Source organism: Guyanagaster necrorhizus (assembly GCF_019112545.1).
Source record: "Guyanagaster necrorhizus MCA 3950 unplaced genomic scaffold BT62scaffold_2, whole genome shotgun sequence".
In the NCBI taxonomy this organism is placed as follows: domain Eukaryota; kingdom Fungi; phylum Basidiomycota; class Agaricomycetes; order Agaricales; family Physalacriaceae; genus Guyanagaster; species Guyanagaster necrorhizus.
Genome location: NW_025064881.1, coordinates 2,049,814 through 2,062,621, shown reverse-complemented (window position 1 = coordinate 2,062,621; position 12,808 = coordinate 2,049,814). Strand labels below are relative to the sequence as shown.

General features: G+C 47.3%; 4 protein-coding genes across 4 annotated transcripts; 2 read left to right on the top strand and 2 right to left on the bottom strand.

Annotated features, from left to right (window-relative positions):
• Positions 1 to 186: 186 nt before the first annotated feature.
• Positions 187 to 1,801, bottom strand: BT62DRAFT_941326 (uncharacterized protein). Its single transcript, XM_043187788.1, has 5 exons — positions 1,745 to 1,801; positions 1,516 to 1,689; positions 1,278 to 1,464; positions 1,103 to 1,222; positions 187 to 1,054 (listed from the first exon to the last, which is right to left on the bottom strand). Exons 1-5 carry the CDS (start codon positions 1,783 to 1,785, stop codon positions 260 to 262), a joined length of 1,317 nt encoding a protein of 438 aa, XP_043045729.1. The 5' UTR covers positions 1,786 to 1,801; the 3' UTR covers positions 187 to 259.
• Positions 1,802 to 1,867: 66 nt separating this feature from the next.
• Positions 1,868 to 2,758, top strand: BT62DRAFT_926441 (NTF2-like protein). Its single transcript, XM_043185043.1, has 4 exons — positions 1,868 to 1,921; positions 1,977 to 2,200; positions 2,260 to 2,492; positions 2,548 to 2,758. The coding sequence occupies exons 1-3, from the start codon at positions 1,884 to 1,886 to the stop codon at positions 2,481 to 2,483; spliced, it is 486 nt and encodes a 161-aa protein (XP_043045728.1). The 5' UTR covers positions 1,868 to 1,883; the 3' UTR covers positions 2,484 to 2,492; positions 2,548 to 2,758.
• On the bottom strand, positions 2,628 to 6,512 carry BT62DRAFT_926440 (P-loop containing nucleoside triphosphate hydrolase protein). Its single transcript, XM_043185042.1, has 6 exons — positions 5,819 to 6,512; positions 4,914 to 5,770; positions 4,495 to 4,861; positions 3,285 to 4,440; positions 2,824 to 3,226; positions 2,628 to 2,770 (listed from the first exon to the last, which is right to left on the bottom strand). The coding sequence occupies exons 1-6, from the start codon at positions 6,486 to 6,488 to the stop codon at positions 2,753 to 2,755; spliced, it is 3,471 nt and encodes a 1,156-aa protein (XP_043045727.1). The 5' UTR covers positions 6,489 to 6,512; the 3' UTR covers positions 2,628 to 2,752.
• An 843-nt stretch (positions 6,513 to 7,355) lies between these two features.
• Positions 7,356 to 12,470, top strand: BT62DRAFT_1071389 (P-loop containing nucleoside triphosphate hydrolase protein). Its single transcript, XM_043178748.1, has 19 exons — positions 7,356 to 7,538; positions 7,603 to 7,642; positions 7,703 to 7,861; positions 7,915 to 8,211; positions 8,267 to 8,891; positions 8,940 to 9,407; positions 9,458 to 9,478; positions 9,527 to 9,798; positions 9,851 to 10,032; positions 10,085 to 10,262; positions 10,312 to 10,551; positions 10,611 to 10,904; positions 10,960 to 11,082; positions 11,128 to 11,160; positions 11,214 to 11,329; positions 11,386 to 11,509; positions 11,570 to 11,980; positions 12,029 to 12,168; positions 12,217 to 12,470. The coding sequence occupies exons 1-19, from the start codon at positions 7,396 to 7,398 to the stop codon at positions 12,338 to 12,340; spliced, it is 3,990 nt and encodes a 1,329-aa protein (XP_043045726.1). The 5' UTR covers positions 7,356 to 7,395; the 3' UTR covers positions 12,341 to 12,470.
• The last annotated feature ends 338 nt before the right edge of the window (positions 12,471 to 12,808 follow it).

Genomic DNA, 12,808 nt, shown 5'->3' with positions numbered 1-12,808 from the left:
AATGGAGAGCAATGGGCTGCAATTGAATGAGAGTCGTGCGTGTTACTATTGGCCAAATGTCAGGTGGCGCAAATTATTACACACCTGTATCGGGTTGCTGAGAAAGGTAGATGGTCGAGATTCTGATGATATACACCAACGAACGCACTTTGTTTTCGCGATAATGAGTCAGCAGAAAACATGTTTATCGAGTTGCCTTCTAGTCAAACAATGCATCTGATTATATCATACACTCTACATCCTGTCCTAAGTACTACGACTATGCCCCAACTCGTAACTCTAGGCCCTTTTTGTATATCTCCAGCTCTTCTACAACGTTCATGAGCGCGTTGCATTCCCATTGACCATACAAGAATCCTTCGTAGAGCATTGTCGTCGCCAACCAGGCGATGAAAATGGTAAAAAGTAGAAAAATGGGATTGATCCAGGGATGCGGTAGCCATGATGAGCCGATGACAATGGCAACGAGAATAATCAGACATAAGCCAAACACATATAGCTCGCGGCGTGCGCGATAACGTGAAAAGTTATAACACGCGCCCAAGGCTTGAATGGTAGTCGTTATTGCAGCGTTGGAAAGTTCTGTTGAATGCCTAAATGGAATAGATGAAGAAGAAACGTCGAGATTTTCTCCATGCAAATCAGAATCCAGAGGCGCAGCCTCCACCTGTTGAATTTCTAAAGTTGCTTCAAGGCCAAAATGATCCGAGAAGGAATGAGAGGTTCCAGGAACCTTGTGAGTGAGGACAACTTTGCAATCTGTACATTTCAGCTGAGGGATTGATGAGGGCCGCAAAGGTTGACGGTAGAATATGTAATCCAGTCTCTTGCCCCAGAATTTGCGAGCGTACGGATCGAGGGGTTTTCCAACGGAGTATGAATTCATGGGCGAGTCTGCGGTTACACCAAATCTGGTGATAGCTTCATGTGGTGGAGGTATAATACTTGAAGACGGAAGGCTGGAATGTGTCACAGCCCATGAATCAAGTAGTGAGGCATGGTCCCGAATGATTGTCATGGGTAATGTCGTCGGAATGCTGTTGAAATCGCCAGCCTTCAAAAAGATATAAGTGTACATATTATTTACACAGGGGAACCATACCGCAACCACGTAGCGTCCGAGTTCCGCAGCCTGACGCGCAAGTTTTGCAAACTCCCACGCGTTGACGAGTCTATGAGCTCTGTTATGCTCGGGTCCCTCTTCTCCTCCCTTGGCAAAAAGCTAGACAAGACCAGTGTCAGATGAACTTTCCACAAAGAAAGAAAAGATGACTGACATGCGTGTTAAATATCTGGACCTGGCCCAAGACTGGATGTAAGACGACCACACTTGTGGCGGCCTTGCCAACGAACCAGTCGCCGGCAACAACGTCTATGGGCGCTCCGTTCAAGGAATAAGGATGTACCGAGGTCGCGATAATAGGAAACCGAGTGAATATGGCCAGGCCAGAACCGAGAGCTCCGCTAGTGAACACGATGTAAGCACGCGTCCATATACATATACTGGCAGTGTACCTATAGAAGAATTTGGAGTACGGCAGACGCTTCGACACGGACTCTCTAACATGCACGTAGTCGGAGAAGACCCACAGCTCCTGCAGTGTTATAATATCGTAGTCGGCATTGCTGAGCTCACTGGCGATAGCTCGGATACGCTCAAAGCGATTTTTGGAGACATACTTCAGTCCCCTGAGTGCTCCAGGTCAGAAATTTTGCAGAAATTAAAAAGGCAAAATAAGCGAACCAGCAATTTAGCGTCAGAACTCGAAGCTGGGTCTCCACCATGGACGGACGTCAGAGCGGCAAGTGATGTGGCTGTGTGTTGAGGCTGTGCGTCTCTTCACATGGTCACAGCGTGACGTCGCCTCTTTTGCTCAGCGACAATGACCGCCACCCCTCGAACTCCCTTCACCCGCGACGAGTGCGTCCTTCATCATTCCCATGCTCTCTTTTGGCTCAATTCTACTTCTCTTCAGTATCTCTATCGCTACACGTGCAGCAGATAGCTTCACTCGCATCTATTACAACACTTATGATTCCTCCACTCGGGTGGCGGATCTACCCAGTTTCTACCGGTCTTCCTCGTCTTTGTCCTGGAATGGAACGACGAAGCAAGGGATAGACGGTCTGAAGGAGCTCATTACAAGAATGCCTCCAACGAAGCATGAGATGCAATCATTTGACTGTCATCCCATACCTGGTAGGCTTCACTTCGATGTCTTGGAAAAGTATGGCATCTAACAATCAAAATTGTTACAGGTACATCACCACCATCGCTTCTCATTACAGTGTCGGGAAATGTCACTCATGGACGTGGTCCGGCTGGCAACCCACACACTACTGGCTCAAAGACGATAGATGGTCATGGTCGCGTCTTTTCCCAGACGTTTCTGCTGGTTCCAGACGCTACAGCTGCATCTACGAAAGCAGGAGAAGTTGGAAAGTACTATATTAGTGCGGATGCGCTAAGATTTGTTGGTTAGTTTACTATGGTAAGTGCTATTGGATTGATCATGAGTCATGACGGCTTCTTATCATTACCCCCAGTTTGCCTTGTATCATTTTACTCAATGCCCATGGGCATGGACCCCACCGACCTCTCGAAATATAGCAGTGTATCATATCCCATATCGTCGATTGTATCTTAAGTTCCCTCATTTTCCGACCCTCTGTTTAGAATGCTTCTAGTTATGCTCACCTCAATTCTAATCATAATTTATTACATAGTATACAACGGAATACAAAAAGCGTATCATCCAAATGTTTGACTCTAAAAAGTGATCGTGAGAATACAGGACGGATAGAGAGGAAATTTGAACATACAGATCGTGCACTTCTTTTAACTTTCGAAAGACGCCACTCGTCCGCTTTCTCGTACTTGTTGTAAAGAGGTTCAATTTTCTCTTGCTTCTTCCGCTTACTGATTTTGTTAGCGTCCGCAACCTTGAAGAACTGTGGCGCAACTTCAACGAGCCACTTAGGTTCTACAGCTGTCACGTTATGACAGTACTCCCTCGTGGTAAGGACTAATTCGTGGAACACAACCCATTCAGGGTTTCGATTGAAGAGCGCAGAGGATGGGTGAATGTAGACGGGTGTACCCTCTACAAGAGTCTTGTACCCTTCTTGGGGGTCTTTCTTGGCAGCATTTCGGAAGAAGCCCGAAGCAATTGCTGTGCGAACGCGATTATAGTCTCGACCCGATGAAAGGATATCGTGCTTGTACCTGTAGATAGTTTTGTTAACATCGAGAAAAAAAACTTCGCGAATCAAGGTAAACACACCGATCCATAATACCAAGCAACTGCTTCCGCACATCCTGTGCTCGCCGCATACTTCTAGCTTGGATGAAGTTCTCGTAACACCACGGGTTTGAGAAGTTCGCAGCCTTCCATCCGTTGTACACCGTCAGAAGAGTAAGATGGTCTCCCTCTGGCTGATGGAACTTGGCCTTCTTGGAGTCGGCTTGACCTTGCTTTTCCTTTGGACGATAAAACACCGTTTGGACGGACAGCATAGCCACGATGGACAAGATCTCCTCCGAACATCCTAGCTCTACTGAGGCAATCAACATCTTTGCTAGTGGCGGCTCCATAGGGAAGTCCGCCATCTTCCTCCCCAGCCGCGTCAACAACCCTTCGTCATCCAAAGCCGATAATGCATATAGTGACTCAAGTGCAGTAAGCATGGTCTGCGCCGGTGGTGGGTCCATGAAGTCGAAACTCAACAAGTCGTTGATACCCATAGCCTTCAATTGCAAGATAGTCGAAGCAAGGTTGGTTCGCTGAATATCTGGAATGGAATTGGGCAACATCTCGTTGCGGTACGCCGCCTCGGTATACAGTCGATAACATTTACCAGGCCCTGTGCGACCAGCACGACCAGAGCGCTGCCGGGCCTGCGCTTGTGATATAGGCATGACAACAAGAGAGTCCATGCCCAATCGCGGATCGTACGCATTTTGCTTTGAAAACCCTGGATCAATAACGTAGTAGATACCAGGAATGGTCAAACTTGTCTCGGCTACGTTAGTGGCAATGACGACTTTGCGAGCCCCAGCAGGTGTAGGTTCGAAGACCCTTGACTGTACTTCGGAAGGAAGGGCGGAATAGATGGGAAGAATGATGAGTTCGGGGACTTTGGGACCAAGAGCTTTCATACGCTCGAAGAGAATTTCACAAGCTGTATCGATCTCTTCTTGCCCCGTCAAAAAGAGAAGAATGTCACCAGGTGGTTCGGAAAGATGAATCTGCATGACGGTAATAAGGGATGCGTCAAGATAGTCGCTTTCCGGCTCCTTGGTGTAGAGGATTTCAACGGGGAAAGTTCGCCCAGGGATGGTGAAGATAGGACAACCAAAGAAGTACTTTGAAAATTTCTCTGCATCAAGTGTGGCGGACGTTACGATGAGTTTAAGGTCAGGTCGACGCTTGACAGCCTCTGAAATGAGAACTTTTAGACATACCTGCTAAAAGAACAAGAAACAAGACGTACTTTTCATCAAACCAAAAAGAACGTCGGTGGCGATCGTTCTCTCGTGAGCTTCATCCAACATGATGACCGAATATGAACTGCACAGCGGATCAATCAAGCATTCTCGCTGAAGCATACCATCCGTCATGTACTTTATCCGCGTCTCGGGGCTGGTACAATCTTCAAAACGAATGGTATACCCAACTTCTTGTCCCAGTCGACAACCGACTTCCTCAGAGACACGCTTAGCAACAGACATTGCAGCAACACGTCGAGGTTGTGTACAACCTATCTTACCACGATCGGCAAAGCCTGCTTCAGCGAGGTATTGGACCATCTGCGTCGTCTTTCCGGACCCAGTGTCACCGACGACGATGAGAACTTGATGCTAAAAAGGTAAGTTAATGGATCTTAACAGCGACAAGGTAGTGTGTACACACCTGTTCGATAGCCTGAAGCAGAGGATCGCGCAGTTTGTAGATGGGCAAACTCTTCCGCTGGTCCTGGATGCTGAGCGTTGTTATCTCTCCAAACGTCGTGGCTTTGTTGAACGTCTGTTCCTTCCATTTGGGTACCTCTCCAGCCTTCTGTCCTTTCAAATTGCCTCTCATATCCTGAGCAAATGTCCGATCCGATTCCTTTGCCATTGGGTCCAACCACGGCTGACTGAAATCTCTTGCCTCAGAATCCACCTGTTCATTTGCCTCTTGCTGCCTGAGTTCTCGTCTCTCCTTCGCCAGGGAGGCACCAGCCAAAGCAGCTCGATTCAGAGAACCGTCCGGAGCTTTGACAACCTTCACTGGACTCAGATCAAGTGTGCGTTTGGTCTGACCAGCCAAGAAAGGCGGCTCGTCCTCTCGGATCTCAACATCAAGTTCCTCTTCGATTTCGGCATGAACCATAGGATTATTCATCTCTTCATCGAGTTCAGGGTACTCCGATGCATCAATGGCTCCTGACGAAATCAGCTGCTTGATTTCCCAGCGCTCCGGAGAGGTCAATCGCTTCGCAGATCGAACGGGAGGGTCATTCTTGGACCGCAATGGTAGTGCGTTTGCTCCGGAAGACGCATTCCGTATTGACTTGACTCGTTCCTCTTCCATTTCCGCCTCGGAATTTATGCGAAGGTGAGGCGTCAAGTCGCGGCCGGACGCTTGATCGACATCCTTCATGGAAAGACCAACCCTGCTACCGGCCACACTGATGATCTTGACCTTGACATTCTGTCCGCGACTGAGAAGATCCATAGCCGAATTTGCTCGCATGCCAGTTTGGATATTAGACACATGAACCATACCTTATTGACGTTAGTCAGAAATATTAATTATCGTGGAAGCGTACACACCTTCTACCCGTCCAGCTACACCTTCCAATGTGACGAAAGCACCGAACTCCTTCAGCCCCGTCACTCGCCCGTTGTAAATCTTAAAGAGAACAGGCCGGTCGTCTAGTGGGGGATGGCTACTATATCCGCCCCGTCTGTCGCGAGAGCTGTAGTCTCGTCCTCGAGGAGGACTAGGAGACCGTGGGCTTTCTCTCCGTTGGCGTTTCGGTTCTCGGTCGTTCTCCCAAGGCCTACCCCGCACCTTCCGACCAGATACTAGGTCACCTATCTCCTGCAAGAAAATATCGTCTGGGACTGGAGTCTTGACCTCGCTGTCCTTTAGAGCAAGTCCGGGGAAGAGCCGCTTTTTCTTCTCCTGCTCTGTTAGTTCGCCCTCTGCCGCCGCACCCTTCGCATCTCCATTCGTCGATGGTTTGTATTTCTGTTTATGCATCGGGTGCATGCTGAGAATGAGGCGGTCGACATTTTCGACAAATGAATCAGGAAACTTTGCCTCGACTTCCTTCAGTTTTTGTTTAAATGCAGGTAGACTTTTGTTGGATTGTTCGTGGAGAGAGATGACGAATTCGGCGAGGGTTTTATCATTGAGGCCGGTATGATTGGTGATTTCCTGGGTGATTTTAGCAACAAGGGAGAGTAATTCGAGGTTGTAGATGTCGGAATTCGCCATGCAGATGGTAGGAAGTTAAGAGCCGATGTGTTATGTAAGCGCCGAAAATGGCCCATTTCTTTTCTCTTTTGTTCCGTGACCGCCATGCCTGCCGACGCGCCCTTGTCCATTGTCCTTAGATGAAAACAAGAAAATCGCTGATGCAGAGGCTAAAGATCTGCACCCTGTACGCGAATTGTTGTTTATGCGCTCAGGTTCTAACAGTAGGATGCCTTCAAGGTGAAGGTCACCGCCAAGAATCTGGAGAAGAAGCAAGCCCAATTGGCGAAATTATTATCGCTGTTACCGAAAGCTGGATAGACCTGGGTCAGTACTGCAGAAGGTGCTATCTAAGTTGCAGGACCCCGTACGTCAGTCGCTTGTGGATTTATTCATATACTCATCACCAGGTCCTTTCCAGGTAAAAACAACTAAGAGGAAAGGAAGGAGCCGGTATTGTGGACCTGAATGCATGCATATCACAACTTATGTGCCATCGTAGATGCTAATTTTCTTTCAGGCTCGAGATATTCCAAGAAAGAAAGCAAGAACGATGCCAATTCTAATGGACACGACCTCTGCAGACACTCAAATACTGATGGACTACTTCTACTACTAGGAACCCATCGTTTAGCCTTTCTAAAAATCTGGCTCTGCCTTTCTCGGTCCTGCAGCCTGCCTCAATCGCTTTGTTTCAGTTGTCCTGTGGTTTCGCACAAGTTTTCGCCTGTATAATTTACTGCTCATTAGACAACTGTATCATGTACTTGTGTTTTAACTATTGAATGATGAAAATCTACTTTTGAACGGAAGAAAACATGAGGATATACTTTAGCATCGTCGATGACTCACCTTTTTTTGTCTTCTAAATGTCGTAGTGGCTGTGCATTTCGCCTACCACCATCTTTCCTTGCATTCTCACATTCTTATGGCTCCCCGTAAAGGGATCGTAAAGTCAGGAAATGCGGGAAACTCTTCTAAACCCTCAGATAAACCAAGCGACTCGACAGACCGAGAGAAGTCTCTGTTTCCTCCAGGGTCGAAGTATCCTTTGAGTTTGCTACACGAAAGGTAAACTCCCTCTGCAATCACTTGCCTGAAAATTATTGGTATGCAAAACACAAAAAAAATGCAGGTGCCAAAAGAATGGATGGGAGAAGCCTATTGTCGAAACGGTAAGATTTGTTCCCCCTGGCGCTGCAGTTCTCGGATCGCTGACGTACCTTTTTTAACAGCGTCAGACAGGCGCCGACTGGGCATTTACTGTCATCTTGAATCGAATAAACAAGAAGAGCTCCGAGAAAGAGTCTGTTCGCCTAACTCCACATCCCCCGTACGTGATGCCAAGCGCCCTGGAAGCTCGACATTGGGGTGCCACATATGCCTTGTACCGTGTTCGTCTACGGCTTAATCGATGCATTTTCTCTTTATGAATCTGTTTCGGCAGTTTTGCAATGATATTCAGCTCAACAGGGTATTGCCCGTAGGACCACGGTCGTATTGGACTCAACTTGCGGCAGAGCATAAAAACGCACCAGAACATCTTAAATGGATGTATGATGCTGATCCGTTTACCGCTCGTAAAATGGTAGATTGGCGACAAGCAAAGGCAGCAGAAAAACGCGCTGAACCTGAAGCTAAATCAGACTCGCACAAATCTGAGGCGTCTTCTGGTTTCCAAAACTGGCCTGAAGTCAAGATGTCTAATGAGCTACGCGATCAGGTTGAGGATGCTGTCAAGCAGGTCTGCCGCCTTGTTTTTTTTTTTTTTACGAGAACGCTTGCTCAATAACTGACAGGGTTGGGCCTCACTCCCTAAAAGTGCTCACGCTGCAGTTCCCAAGGACATACCGGAAGAAGAAATGAAGACGACAAGTCAGAAGTTACAACATTTGGGTTTCACGCCTATCCAAGCCGGGAAGGCGGTTGATTTTGTCTCAGAGCCGTCTGCCATTTCAACGACTCTCCTTGCATCTCAAGGTTTCCTAGAAGCATGCATCGAGTATCTGGTTCTCCATGTACCAGAGTGTGATCTTCCTGAACGTTTCCTACCGGAAGTCAATTCCTCCAACTCTTTTATTACTTCAGTACATGTTGGAACTGATGATCTGAAAACGCGGTGGGTCGCAGATAAGGCGACCAAAGAGGCTGGTTGGCCTGTTCACGTCGTTCAGGAATGTCTATCGGATTCGAGGTTGATGAATTCTTGGGATCTTCTTGTTGCTGCTTTGGGCCAGAGGCTTATTGGTGAAGATATTACGAGCCTATTCGATGAGAACAAGGCATTATTACCTTACGAGATCGACCTGCAAGACGTAGAGGATCTCGGTGGCCATGTTGACGATCACCAGCTCGTCCTACCTCTCTTTACTGCACCAATTCAGTTGCACATTCTATACTCTGCTAAAGAGTTTCCTCGTCAAGGTATTTGCTATGTTTAGGCTAATCGACGACAACCCATTTCTTTTGTAGATTATATGCCGATGTATCTGACATCCTCCAAAGTCCCCGCGTATGTTCGCCTTCATATGTTATCCCTACTCTTATGTTCGGGCGAGCTGGTAGATGCTGGCGGAGGCTTCTGCGTAACAGCATTAGCAATTCTGGATGAAGAATGGGCAAAGATAGAAACCAACGGACCACCCAGTATATCTACAGTTTTCCAGCACTTCTCGCGGCGTTCAGAAGTTGCATCGCATCTAGAGCTAGAGGATGTTCCTATCGGACAGGTTACTGGTCGAAGAAGAGGCAATCATAACTCTCAGGACCGGAGGACTGCTCAGAAAATCAAAGAGGAATATGAAGGCCTGCGGAAGACAAAGAAAGCACAATATGAGGATATCATGGCTATTAGACAAAAGTTGCCAGCTTTTGCTTCTAAGCATGACTTCCTCAAAGAGTTGGAAGATAATCGTGTCGTCCTCGTAGTAGGAGAAACAGGTTGGTACAACTGTCGCTTTCTTAACTTCCTCTGATTAGCTATACACAAGGCTGTGGAAAGACTACGCAATGTAAGTTAAGAATGGATGGTCAGTAGCTAGAAGCTGACTTTTGAAAAGTGCCACAGTTCGTTTTGGATTCTCTCATCGACTCTAATCGGGGAAAGACAGCGTCTATTGTCATTACCCAACCTAGACGTATATCTGCGATCGGTGTAGCATCTCGTGTATCTAATGAGCGCCTTGACGACGGTTCAGTAGGATATGCTATCCGTGGCGAAAGCACCAGAACACAAGAGACCAAGCTCTTGTTCTGCACCACGGGTGTGGTTCTTCGACGCCTCAGCTCCGGCGACAAGCTGAAAGACGTTTCGCATATCATTGTTGACGAGGTACAATGGAATTACTTCCTTTTTTTCTCTCGTACTGAAATATGACAATCAGGTACACGAACGATCGGTCGACGGCGACTTCTTGCTTCTCGAATTGAAGGAGCTTTTGACGGAAAATAAGACCCTCAAGGTCGTTCTCATGTCTGCCACTATCAATCATGAGACGTTTATCAGCTACTTCGATGGTGCCCCCCTAATAACCATCCCCGGGTTCACACACCCAGTAACCGATCTGTGGGTGGTTATCTATATCTAGAATTCTTCGTCTTAATGCAATGATCCACAGGTACTTGGAGGACGTTATTTCGTTGATAGACTATCGCCCGTCAGCTGTCAAGCCAGCGCAAAAGGAGTGTCGAGAAGAACGGGAAGCTTTCCGTGCTGGGTACGTATCCATCGGATTGAGTGACGAGTGCATTACTGCCCTACAAAATGTCACGCGGGCGAACGTCATCGATTATAAGGTTAGCTATTGTCGAGAAGAAGCATTCTTCGCTTACTCGCAATCTACAGATGCTTGCGGCAGTAGTCAAACACATTGTCACCATATCAAAGACTCGTGGGGGGATTCTCATTTTCCTTCCGGGTGTGCAAGAAATTCGACAGTGTATGGACATGGTAAAAGGCGTATTGCCGTCGAGTGTTCCCGCGGACATTTTGCCCCTCCACGCAAATCTGTCAAGCGAGGAACAACGGCGCGTATTCATGAAGACCACCAAGTGGAAAATCATAGCTGCTACTAATGTCGCGGAAGTCAGTCGTCCCCGAGCAGTGTACTGTTTAGACCTACTGAACAACGTTTCCTACCGCAGACCTCTATCACTATCGATGACGTGATATGCGTTGTGGACTCTGGCAAGGTCAAGCAGACTCAGTACGACGGGGATTCAGGTATTTCTCATTTGGTGGAGACATGGGTTACCTTGGCAGAGGCAAGACAGCGTCGGGGTCGCGCAGGTCGAACCCAGCCAGGCACATGCTACAAACTATACACCAGGAAACAGGAATCGAAAATGGGCAAGTTCGTTGTACCAGAAATATTGCGTGTTCCACTCGAAAATATTTTACTTGCCGTCAAAGTAACAAGGGAGGACGAAGATGTCAGAGTAAGTATTTTTCCCTGTCCATTAAGTATGGGACACTCATATCATTTTTCTGAAGCATTTCCTAAGAAAGGCCATCTCCCCTCCTGACGTCAGTTCAATGGATACAGCTTGGGCGACATTGGAAAACCTAGGGGCGATGGACGGGCAAGGCAGACTGACAGCGCTAGGACGGCATCTTGTGCGTTTATCTGTCTCTGTCTTGGTCTTTGCTGACACGTTTTAGTCGCTACTTCCAGTAGATTTGCGATTAGCCAAAGTACTCTTTTGTCTGTTCTCTTGCGAAATTCTTTTCCTGACGTAGTCATCTAGATGCTTGTTCTCGGCACGATCTTTCGGTGCCTTGGGCCGGTACTCACCATCGTGGCATGTCTATCATCAAAACCACTGTTTGTTAGTCCGCTAGAAAAACGCAAAGAAGCCTCGCGGTAGGTTTTGGAGAAGTAAATGCATAAAAACTTAGCGTAGCTAACTGTGGTGTCAGGGCCCGGGCGCGTTTTTGTGAAGGAAATAGTGATCTTCTGACAGATCTCAGAGCCTATGACGAGTGTATGCGGCTGCAAGCTGAAGGAAGATCGTCAGGCGAAATTCGTCGATTTTGCGAAGCAGTGTGTAACCATGTGTTGAGTTGCTCTCCTATTCAACCGTGTCTAACATCCATCCTTCAGAATTTTTTATTAGCGAGCACTATCCGCGAAATTTCTAACCTCCGAAACGATTTTCTTTCTTGCCTTATATCCATTGGTTTCATCCCTCTACACTCCAAATCGTCGTCGTCGTCCATCAATATTAACAGCGAAAATACAAACCTCCTCAAAGCGGTCATCCTAGGCGGCCTGTGGCCCAGAGTCGCTCATGTCGATTTGCCTCTGTCGGCAAGGAAATATGACAGGGTCCAAGGTGGAACGGTTCAGAGAGAAAACAAGGCCAAGGAGTTTAAAATCTACGATCTCAGGAACGAAAGGGTGTTTTTACACCCTGCCAGTGTTCTTTTCGATTTTTCGGCGTGGAGGTCGCAATATGTAGTATTCTTTACTAAGGTCAAGACAAGCAAAGTCTTTCTGAGGGACGCGACAGAGGTACTATAGGGCTTCTTGGAAACTGCTGAACACTGACCAAAATTTCAGGTCCCATTATATGCAATGCTTCTGTTCGGCGGAACGGTGTCAGTTAACCAAATTGCAGGAGGAATAAGCATCGATGGAAATGAAGGCGTAGTGAAGCTCAAAGGATGGCCACGAATAGGCATACTTGTTAATCACTTACGGTAAGTTACTTTAATTTCAAGTTATCACGACGCTGACAACAATCATAGCCGTCTCCTTGACGCCCAGTTGCTGTGTAGCATCGAGGAAAGTATGATTGTAGGACAAGGACCTAATAATCCTGTCATTGAGGCAATGCTTGCGTTGCTAGCTCATGATGGTCTGAGTGAGTGAAGAAGGTGATGTCTAGATGTGATATTATACATGTTTCTCCAATTGGGAGTATATATTGTACATGTGTAGGCGCAGGCTGAGACACAGGTTATAGAGACTTGTGCAACAAAAATGAGGGTTGCGTGTTTTCTGAGAAGCATATGTCAATAAATGGAAGCGAGATGGTCAGTGTTACTCACCTTCATAAAACCCAAAATAAGATAAAAATACATCAGCGCGCGCGGGGCTGAAGATGTGCAGCGATCAGCATGACCGCCGCATTACTTTGGTTTCTCCACCCAATGGTATTCAAAGACCCTAGATCCCACTCGATAAAGGGAGAGGTGGTTCGCGGACGGGAGCATACATGCGAAGTATTGGGTGATGAAGACGGTTTTGCGGTACCAGGAAGGGATACAGTGGAGGGCGATTGAAGCTGTAGAGCTGGATGGGCAATTCTAACAAAGGTATCGCTGCCTACGGACATGG

Bases quoted from the DNA above. Each gene is read 5' to 3' on its own strand.
- BT62DRAFT_941326 (XM_043187788.1), bottom strand. From the start codon at position 1,785: ATGGTGGAGACCCAGCTTCGAGTTCTGACGCTAAATTGCTG. The intron at 1,465-1,515 runs GTACACTGCCAG...CGTGTTCACTAG, and splicing joins TACTCCAAATTCTTCTATAG to CGGAGCTCTCGGTTCTGGCC. The intron at 1,223-1,277 runs GTCAGTCATCTT...GGTCTTGTCTAG, and splicing joins TCCAGATATTTAACACGCAT to CTTTTTGCCAAGGGAGGAGA.
- BT62DRAFT_926441 (XM_043185043.1), top strand. From the start codon at position 1,884: ATGACCGCCACCCCTCGAACTCCCTTCACCCGCGACGA. The intron at 1,922-1,976 runs GTGCGTCCTTCA...ACTTCTCTTCAG, and splicing joins ACTCCCTTCACCCGCGACGA to TATCTCTATCGCTACACGTG. The intron at 2,201-2,259 runs GTAGGCTTCACT...AAATTGTTACAG, and splicing joins TGACTGTCATCCCATACCTG to GTACATCACCACCATCGCTT.
- BT62DRAFT_926440 (XM_043185042.1), bottom strand. From the start codon at position 6,488: ATGGCGAATTCCGACATCTACAACCTCGAATTACTCTCCCTTGTTGCT. The intron at 5,771-5,818 runs GTGTGTACGCTT...AACGTCAATAAG, and splicing joins TGTAGCTGGACGGGTAGAAG to GTATGGTTCATGTGTCTAAT. The intron at 3,227-3,284 runs GTGTGTTTACCT...AACTATCTACAG, and splicing joins TTGCTTGGTATTATGGATCG to GTACAAGCACGATATCCTTT.
- BT62DRAFT_1071389 (XM_043178748.1), top strand. From the start codon at position 7,396: ATGGCTCCCCGTAAAGGGATCGTAAAGTCAGGAAATGCGGGAAACTCT. The intron at 8,212-8,266 runs GTCTGCCGCCTT...AATAACTGACAG, and splicing joins TTGAGGATGCTGTCAAGCAG to GGTTGGGCCTCACTCCCTAA. The intron at 9,408-9,457 runs GTTGGTACAACT...GCTATACACAAG, and splicing joins CCTCGTAGTAGGAGAAACAG to GCTGTGGAAAGACTACGCAA.